The sequence below is a fragment of the Ornithodoros turicata genome, unplaced genomic scaffold (assembly GCF_037126465.1).
Source record: "Ornithodoros turicata isolate Travis unplaced genomic scaffold, ASM3712646v1 Chromosome14, whole genome shotgun sequence".
Lineage (NCBI taxonomy): Eukaryota > Metazoa > Arthropoda > Arachnida > Ixodida > Argasidae > Ornithodoros > Ornithodoros turicata.
In genome coordinates, this window is record NW_026999314.1 from 102,882 (window position 1) to 112,600 (window position 9,719).

Genomic DNA, 9,719 nt, shown 5'->3' on the forward strand with positions numbered 1-9,719 from the left:
CATTTTCTCAGCTTTGAAAGGAAGAGGATTTCCAGACTACTATATCCGTTTGGTCCAAAACTTGATTGGTGGGTGCAATGGTGGCGCCATTGCTTTTGCCGATGATATACTGCTGCTATCTTCCAGCTATGAGGGGTTGAGGGCGCTCCTTCGGGAGACCGAGAATTATCTGGCGAACGTTTGCCTTCGCATCAACCCACTCAAGACGCAGTACTTCGGTTGGCAGTACAATGGCGTCACCAAGTGGTTCCAGTATGAGTTGCCCCCCCCCCCCCCCCATCTCTATTGCGGGCACGCCTGTTCACTGTTGTCGGAAAATGGACCTTGTTTCTTATCTTGGGCTCAAGCTCTTTGTCAATAAGCCTCCTCGGTCCACGGATGAGATGACGCAGAACATCATTGCTGTCTTGCAAAAGGCTTCGTTGAAACCCTTCAAACGGTTGAAGTGTCTGATCGTTTTGGTGGTACCTCGTTACCATTACACTTTATCTAATGCCTTGAACGTCAAACAAGCCTCTGCCAAGGTCGACAAGGAACTACGAAAGGCTGTCAAGAGGATGCTCCATCTTCCTATGTCGTTCCCTAATGCCCACATTCATCTTCCAGCCCGTCAAGGTGGGCTTGGGGTATCTCAGCTGGAATGGGCTGCTACTGCATCACAGGCCAAGGCCTTTGCCAGACTAATGCGCTTGGCCGACCCTTTTGTTGATGCCGTTTTATCAGAGGCGCTCCAGGACAACGTTGACAAACTTTATCAGTTTTTGGGTGTGCCAACGGGCATCACTGCCAGGGACAGCCTGACCTCTGCATTGCAACTGGCGAAGGACGAATGGGTGAGTCGATCGATGCGTCAGTATGGCAACCCTAGCATTTTCGCTCACCTGAAGGAGCCGTTTGGCAATCAATGGCTCAATCCGGATTGCCGGTACGTCAGGGACGGTGACAGGATAAGAGCCCTCAGATTGCGCACCAACCTTTATCCAACTCGTGCCTTATCTAATAAGCAGTCGACAGACCCGACCGCGACAAGGTGCCGCTTTTGTAAAGAAAAAGAAGAGACGGTATTCCATATTTTGCAAGAATGCGAGCGTGTTCACCTGTCGCGTGTCGAAAGGCACAATTTTATAGTCAAACAGTTGGTGAGGTTGGTGCGCAAATACGATCCTGCTGCTGAGGTCGAGGCTGAGAAGCTGTGCACTTCTCCTGACGGTACCAGGCTGAAGCCGGATGTCATTATTAGATCGGGTGATCGAGTTGCTATACTTGATGTGGCGGTTGCCTGGGACGCATCGGTCTCTACCCTAGAAGACATCAATCGTGGGAAACGCCAGAAGTATGCATGTTTGGCCTCGTTGTTCCCTGGCTTTACTGTCTCAGTTGAGGGTCTGTGTTTCGGGGCCCGTGGTGCAACTTGTTCTAGTACCCGGCGGTCACTTAGGGCCCTTGGCCTGTCTAACAACGACATTGCTTGGCTTACGGCCAAAACTCTCGTGGGCAGTTTAATCTGCTTATCTCGCTTTAACCGTAAGGTTTAACCAGTCGATCCACTTCGTCTATCCTTTTTCACCAGTCGGTTTCTACGCATTTTAAGTCGACTTCTCCGATTTCGTGATGGTTTTATCCTTTTTGTGTGTTTTATCCTTTTGGAGTATGCTCCTCTAAGGGGATACCATTGGGGCCCTTGTGGCAGACCAACGCCGGCCCGTAAGGGTCTGGCCCCAAGGCATCAACTTAGGAGCCGACGTTTTACCCTTTTTGGGAAATTAGTTGTTTTAGCCAAATAAACGCCATTCTACTCATTCGAAGCTTTTCTCCACGTTCGGATCCTGCATCTCAAGAGAAAATTAAAAAAGTATGGTGTAACGGCGGGGGAATATATTGTGTCGGGGCAATATATTTGGGGGGTGGTTGCTGAGAACCTCCATGCGAATTTGAATGCGTTATTGAATGCGATTTTAAGGAGCCTTGGATCCGATTATAGTGGTTCTACCCACTCCAACACCTGCATTCTATTATTCTTACTTGTGTTATTATCTCAGCAACCCGGCAGACCCACGTCCACGTCGTGCCCCCCCGGGCGGGTAATCCTTATGGAACCCGGCCAAGCGGTCTCGCCACAACGAGGGTCTATGACCCGAGGTGGGAGTGAAGCTGCCCAGTGCCACACCACACTCACAACGGGACGGGGTAGTTACCCGATCCGGAACCCCACCACCTGCGCTGGCGCCTAATGGCGTAGGACAGCAGACCAGCAGAAGCATGACAGTCTTGAAATTCCCACCAGATGACCTGCTTTGCGGGGTATGTGGAGCCAGAGTTACGTCTCGAGAAAAGCTCGAAAACCATCTGAAATCTGCACACGACTTCCAGGTCTATTGGTTATGCTCTCTCTGTGATGAGAAGGAAGCTTCCTCTGCGAAGACTATGTCTTCCCACTATACAAAATGCAAGAGGAAACTCGGCCAGAGGGCTAACGGGGCACCTTTTCAAGATTCACCCCGCCCTGGACCCAGTGGAGCGATCGATTCAACTCGACATCCGGAGCCGCCGGCGCAGACACACCACGAGGACAAGGGGGCACCTTTTCAAGATTCACCCCAGCTTGATCCCGATGGTGCGATCATTATGTCTGCGCCTGAACCACGGAGAGTAGCTGAATTCACTGGAAGTGCGATGTCGCAGCATCCCCCCACTTCCCTTGGGGTGGAAGTAGCGCAAGTCTTTTCCCATGGGAGATGGACCGAATCAGAGGTGGCAGCGCTGGCTCAGCTGGAGGTCGCCCTCGGCTCGAACCCTTTCATGAAGCAAGAATTGACCAAGGTTTTTCCCACCAGAAGCCTTATGGCAATCAGAATGATGAGGCACCAGGAAAGATACAAACGTGCCCTGCAGAGGATCAAAGAAGCAGTGTCCACGCAGTTGGTCACGAATGCAGACAATGAAGTCAGGGAGGAGGAAACTATAGTGTTCAGTGTGGATGAGATTATGGAAGATATGGAGGAAGCTGGACTCCACAATAGAACCTTAGCCACCAACCTGGCTAATGTCCCCATGAGTATGGGAGACTGGTCAGAGACTACTAGACACTTTGGTGTGGCAGTAAAAGACGGGACCCAGCGGACCAGAGGAAGGCCAAAGAGGAATGTCACCTTACCCAAGACCTGGAACGCCAGAAGAAGGGCCGTGTTCAGAGAACACCAACGACTATACAAATTAGGCTCAAAGGTGCTAGCTCTCCAATTGATCATGGATCAGGAGGGAGATGGCCAGAGAGTCACTCTAAAAGATGTCCACGAGCTCTACGACCCACTATTCTCGTCCAAATCCAGAAGGATTGAGGGGGATTTGAGGTCAGATGGTAAAACATCTGTTGAAGTTACCCCATTCCTCCCGGACGAAGTCATCTGGGCTATGAAGAGCCTTGATAAAAGAGCAGCTCCGGGTCCCGACGGACTCACGCGGACAGACTTGGCAAAGATACCGCCAAAGATCCTGACCCATATCCTCAATAACTTCTTGGCGTTCCAAGACATTCCCGAGGAGATGAAAGCCTCTCGCACGGTATTTATACCGAAAAAGGCCAACCCGTAGGTCTGCTGCGGATCTGCGTCCTATAACCATGTCTCCGATGCTGAGCCGTCTCCTATCGAAGATCCTACTTAGGAGATTTACGGAAGATAATACCTTCCATCCCCTCCAAGGCGGTTTTGAGAGTGACCGCAGTACAAGCTCAAACTTGCTGATCCTCCAGGGCACGATGAAGTATCTAAAGACCAAGAAGAAAAGCCTCTATGCGGCTAGCCTTGATATCAAGAAAGCCTTTGACACGGTCAGTCACGAAGCCATATTCGGGGCTATGAAGGGGAGGGGGTGCCCGGACTTCTATATTCAGTTGTTCCGGAGCCTGTACAGTAATTGTACAACCTCCTTCTTCTTAAATGGCAAGTCGGACGGCCACAGAGTGTCTGTGAATCGAGGCTATAGCAAGAAGTGAAGCCAAGACGTCCGTACCGAAGGAACCGTTCGGGTTTATTGCCAAAACGAAAAGGTAATGTCGGTGGGGGATGCAAGGCGCGAGGTCACGAAGCCAGCGGTGACTCATCTTCCTTTACACTCCGCCGCCCGAAAAGGTGGTCAGCTGTCTGCTTCCAGTCTGTAGAGAAGCTGGACCGGCCTGTTGAGTGTCCGTCCTCCTGGCAGGGTCACTTCGCACGACCGTATCCTTCAGTCTGGGCTGACCCTGACCTGGCTGACTCGCCCTAGAGGCCAAGATATTCGTGGTCTCTGCTCAGCGGATATCAGCACCAGGTCACCGACCTTAACACTGCGTGACTGGACAGGCTTGCAGGTGTTGGCCGATCGCAAGGAAAGGATATATTCTTTTGTCCACTTTTCCCAAAGCCGGTCTGTCAACCTCTCCTGGTAAATCCATCGTCGTCGTAGGTCCACGGGAGTTGACCCGGTTGCGGCTCTTGGCTCGCGTGATGGGAGAGCGGTGAGCCTGTGGCCTACTAAAAAGTGGGAGGGGGTGATGGCCGCAAAATCGTTTGGGTCTTCCGAGACGTATGTTAGTGGCCGAGAATTCATCACAGCTTCGATTTCGGCGAGGATCGTAGCAAGATCTTCGTATCCAAGGGTGCTTCTGCCTACAATCTTGCGCAGGCACGTCTTTACGGTTCGAATCAGACGCTCCCAGAACCCACCCCACCAGGCTGCTCGTTCTACGATGAACTTCCATGAGAGGCGGCGCCCCGTGAGGAACCCGCTTACTTGAGGATGCTGCGACAGCCTATCGAGGGTGAGATCGCGCCGCACTCGCTTGAACGTTCTAAAATTATCCGAATACATCGTCTCAGGGATGCCTCTTCGCGACAGGAATCTTCTGAATGCCATCAGGAAATCTTCGGCCGACATAGATTTAGTCAATTCCAGGTGGACTACTCTAGTCACCGCACAAGTGAAGATTAGGATGTAGCACTCCCTAGCGGACCGCTCCGAGCATTTGTAGTACAGTGGTCCTGCGTAATCCGTACCTGTGACTGTAAAAGGCGGCGCCTGGGATAAACGGTCTCGTGGCAGAGGAGCAGTGGCTTCTGCGCAGGCCTGGGCCTTTGCTCGGCGACAGATATGGCATCCGTGCAGAGTCTTCTTCAGTACTTGACGTCCCCGAATAATCCAATGCTCTTCGCGCAGTTCTGCCAAGGTTTCTTGAACTCCGGCATGAAGCAGTCTTGTGTGTGCCCGGATAATCAGCATTGCCGTAATTCGTGGAGATCGCTGTACTGCAGTCGACCTGTCATGCGGAGGACGCCTTTCCCGTCATGAAACAGCGATACATTCTGAAGGGACTTGTGAGTGGTCGGATGAGGCCCAAAAGACTCACGCTGAGCCGTCAAAATTCAGTACTCTTCCGCCGCTGAGATCTCCTCGGCTGTAAGGACACCCGTCTTCTTCTGGGAGGGGTGCGTACTGTTGTGCAGGAACCTCAAGGCCCAGGCGGTAACCCGCAGCAGCTTGTGAAGCGAACTGTACCTGTCCGCCTTCATTATGGGAACCTTTACAGATGCGGGCGCGGAGTACAAGTCGCTACCCTTAGCCTCGTTTCGCACCTCCTCAGACGTTTCTTGCGGAACCCGCCAAGGTGGAGGCCAAGACTGCTGATCGATGAGCCATGACGGACCTTTCCACCAGAGTTTGCTCTCTATCAGGTGAAGACATGAAGTACCCCTTGTGAGCAGGTCTGCAGGATTGTCATGGCCCGGACAATGTCGCCACTGATGAGGATCCGTAACGCCCTGTATTTCAGCCACTCGGTTCTGCACGAACGGTTTCCAGTCGCTTGGTGCTCCGTAAATCCAGTGCAGTGTTATCTCCGAGTCCGTCCACAGAATAGTCGCGGCGTGAGTTACTGCTAACGCACTCTGAACGAACTTCAAAAGCCGAGAAGCGATTACTGCGCCCATCAGTTCCAACCTTGGTAGTGAGACTGTCTTCAGCGGAGCAACTCTGGTCTTCGCCAAAACGAGGCACGCTTCGGTATATCCACTACCGTCATTAATCACAAGATAAGCTGCTGCCCCATATGCTCGCGGACTGGCGTCGCTGAAAATGTGCAACGAGCAGGAGGCTTCAGAAATGTTGAGAGCAGTTAACCTCCGCGGTAGGGAAACGCGAGCCAGTAGGGGTACCTGCCTGCACCACGTAGACCACGTGCTCATGAGATCTTCTGGTAGCCGGTCGTCCCAGTTCAGCTTTGCCAGCCAAATACGTTGTAGCAGAATCTTGACCGTGACAACGTATGGCGTCACGTAGCCGAAGGGATCATAGATACGTGCAACGGCTTGAAGCACATAACGCTTAGTGCCGGTGTTCAAGTTACTCTCGAGGAACTCCGTGATGGATTTCAGGGAGTACCGGATTTCATCGGTGCTGATGTCCCAACCGAGTCCAAGAACCTTCCTCTGTGACGTAGCGGATGGGCTTGCAGTTCCATCGGCCTCGAAAGTTCCCTGAAGCTCCGAGCGGTTGGTAGTCCATTTCACCAGCTTCATGCCAGCGTCACGAAATATTGCTTGTGATTCGTGGTAAAGAGTGAGCGCCTCCTGGACGGTGGCGACGCCGACAACGAGATCGTCCACATAAAAGTGGTTTGACAGCAAGGGAGCTGTCTGCGGGTACGATGTCTCTGCTGACTTTAGATGATGACGTATAGTCGCTGCAAGGAGGAAGGGGCTCGATTTCGCTCCGAAGGGAACCCGTGTCATCCGCCAAGTCTCAACCGGTGGCAAAGGTTCACCCGTCTTAGGAGGCTCGGCATACCACAAGAATCGCAGACAGTCACGGTCGGATGGGTCCAGTTGAATTTGAAGGAATTCCTTCTCTACATCCGCCGTTAGAGCCACTTCGTACGTGCGAAACTGTAGCAACAGTTGTAGGACGTCGGGGTTCAGGTTTGGTCCAGCGTGTAAGGCCTCGTTGAGGGAGATGCAACCAGGGGACTTCGACGACGCATCAAATACAATACGGACCTTTGTAGTCTCGCGGTCTCTTCGTATGACTGCATGGTGCGGCATGTGATACAGAGGTCCAGACACTGACTCAGGCGCAGAAACACGCTCAGCGTGATCGAGATTAAGGTATTGCCGAATGGTAGAATCATACTCTTCCATCAGTGCTGGATCTCGTCGTAGTTTCCTTGTGGTAGCCTCAAGTCGTTGAACCGCTAACGCCTTATTGTCTCCTAGGGCTGGTTGCCTTTCCGATTTCCAAGGTAGGCGTATAACGTAACGACAGTCAACCAGCTTTGTGGTGGCCCGAAAATCCTGCAGAACGGAATCGGTGTCGAGGTCAGATGGATAGGGGTCAGTAATGCCTAAATGTTCTAGTTCCCAGAACGCTTGTAGCTGAGAGTCGATACTCGCAGTATCTTCGGATTGCACGCCTACCCGCATCACCTCGACGTTTCGACTGCGGATGCTGCCGTCTCGACTTGCGCCTTGAACTGTCCACCCGAAGAGCGTCTCTGCTGCTACCAGGTACTCGGACAACCGGACTGTTACGCCGGTGACTGCTTTCCAGTAAAAGTCGGATCCAAGTAGCAGGGAGATTTCGGTAGGAGCTGAGGGCTCGTCGGCAAGCTGGAGACCCATGCTTTTCACATGCTGTGCCGCTGTCGAATTCAAGGACGGTAAGCTGTCCGAGCAGATGTCGTCGTACTCCACTGCTTCGATCACGATACTCGCGGAGGAGAACTGGCTCCGTAAAAGCACTTGAACGCAACGGTACTTATTGCGGCGCGAAGAGACGTTGCCAAGAGTATGGACCCTCAAATTTTCGGTTCTGATCATGTTGCACCCGATCTTCGTCGCTACTTCTTGACGGATGAAACTACGCTGGCTGCCACCGTCGAGAAGGATTCTGGCTAGGATCCTCCGGCCGTTGCTTCCTTCGAGCCACACCTTAGCAGTTTGCAGCAGTACCTCAGAGCGTGGAGATGAAAAAATAGTTGATGACGACAAGGACGTCACAACGTTTTCGGTGGAGGTAGTGGCGGCAAGCGCAGAAGAGGGATTGGAGGCGGCAGGCTGTTCAGTCCTCGACGAGCCCAGGCATAGCTGAGTGAGATGTCGCCTGTGACAGCGTCCACATCGGAGCTTCCAGCAGACACGGCAGTCCTTGGAGCGGTGGCCCTTCTTTCCACAGAGGAAACAACAACCTTCGCGACGTAGGGCATTTCTGATTTCATCTGGGCTCAGCCCTCTGTCACAGCTTTCCAGAAGATGCTGGGAGGACTTGCAAAAGATGCATGAAGAGTCCGTCGCATTGGCCGTAAGTGACGACGCAGAAGGTGTTAAGGGTGCCCTGCGTTTCGGAAGGGGAACGTCCTCCGCTGAACGTCGAACTCGCTCGCGGCACTCAATCTCAGTCTCAAGGAAGTCCAGAAGAGATGTCAGTGTGTCAACAGTCGACTCTTCATCCTTCTGTTTATAGTATTCCAATTCGAGTTCCTTGGGGATCTTCCGCAGGACAGCCTCACGAACGGCAATCGCGTACTGGCTCAGCGTGACTCCGAGGCTCTTCAGGTTCCTTATTCTGACTGTAACCGTCTCGTGCAGCTCACGCAAACCCTTGACATCGCTAATGGACGTCACCGGCTTGAGATCAAAGAACGATCCCATGTGTTCGGTCACCAGAAGCTCGCTCTTTCCAAACCACTTCTTAAGGATCTCAACTGCAGTCGCGTAATTCCCGTCGAGGATCGTAAGGCCTTCAATGGCACGAGCTGTTGGTCCGGTAACGAGGGAGACAAGATATTTCAACCTGTTGACGTCAGTCAGACGCTGGTTATCGTGAACTGTTGCCCGGAATTGGTCCCAGAAACCCTGCCATTTAGACAGGTCTCCGTTGAAGGTGTCGATCTTCAGCTTCGGCAGGGTAATACCATCTGTAGGGGATGCGAGACGTTGGACTGTCGGCAATGATGGGGCATCACCTGTAGCGGGCGACACTTGCGTCGAGGTCAAAGTGCCCAGCGCAGCGCGGACTTGAAACCTGATTGCTATGACCGATTCCAGATAGCGGTCGCAGGCCTCGCACTCACTTTCCACAAGTTCGTCTGTGATGAGATTCTGAATCACCTGGTCTTGCTGGCTAAGGGCTGAAAACTTCTCATCCAGGAAGCCTAGTTTATCTCGTAGTTGATCGTGAGGCAAAGGCGTCGTAGTCAGAAGAGTCTTCAGTTCGGTGATAGTGCGAGTAACCGAAGATCGTGCTGACGTTCGAAGCTTCTTCAGGTGCTCGAGATTCGCCATTGTCCAGTTTCGGTACGGTCCCTCCTTCCAAGTCTTGTCAACGCTCCTTGGTCGTCTGTAGTCCGGGGTTCCCGGGTTTCGGCACCAAATATAGCAAGAAGTGAAGCCAAGACGTCCGTACCGAAGGAACCGTTCGGGTTTATTGCCAAAACGAAAAGGTAATGTCGGTGGGGGATGCAAGGCGCGAGGTCACGAAGCCAGCGGTGACTCATCTTCTTTTACAGAGGCATTAAACAAGGCGACCTGCTATCCCCATTTCTGTTCAATGCGGTCTTGGACCCGTTGTTACAGAAGGCCAATAAATCTGAATTGGGTGTGTCCGTGGGTGGCCAGAAGGCGGCGGCCATGGCGTTCGCCGATGACCTCTTACTTATGTCAGGAAGCTATGAAAGGCTCAGAGCTTTGACT

General features: G+C 52.6%; 3 protein-coding genes across 3 annotated transcripts; 1 reads left to right on the top strand and 2 right to left on the bottom strand.

Moving 5' to 3' along the window:
- The first annotated feature begins 2,259 nt into the window (after positions 1-2,259).
- LOC135372364 (uncharacterized) lies at positions 2,260-3,591 on the top strand. Its single transcript, XM_064605991.1, has one exon. It carries the CDS (start codon positions 2,260-2,262, stop codon positions 3,589-3,591), a length of 1,332 nt encoding a protein of 443 aa, XP_064462061.1.
- A 633-nt stretch (positions 3,592-4,224) lies between these two features.
- On the bottom strand, positions 4,225-5,256 carry LOC135372365 (uncharacterized). The gene has a single exon (XM_064605992.1). The coding sequence runs from the start codon at positions 5,254-5,256 to the stop codon at positions 4,225-4,227; it is 1,032 nt and encodes a 343-aa protein (XP_064462062.1).
- Positions 5,257-5,399: 143 nt separating this feature from the next.
- LOC135372366 (uncharacterized) lies at positions 5,400-9,311 on the bottom strand. The gene has a single exon (XM_064605993.1). The coding sequence runs from the start codon at positions 9,309-9,311 to the stop codon at positions 5,400-5,402; it is 3,912 nt and encodes a 1,303-aa protein (XP_064462063.1).
- Between the last annotated feature and the right edge of the window lie 408 nt (positions 9,312-9,719).

Coding starts and splice junctions, on each gene's coding strand:
- LOC135372364 (XM_064605991.1), top strand. CDS start 2,260: ATGACAGTCTTGAAATTCCCACCAGATGACCTGCTTTGCGGGGTATGT.
- LOC135372365 (XM_064605992.1), bottom strand. CDS start 5,256: ATGCTGATTATCCGGGCACACACAAGACTGCTTCATGCCGGAGTTCAA.
- LOC135372366 (XM_064605993.1), bottom strand. CDS start 9,311: ATGGCGAATCTCGAGCACCTGAAGAAGCTTCGAACGTCAGCACGATCT.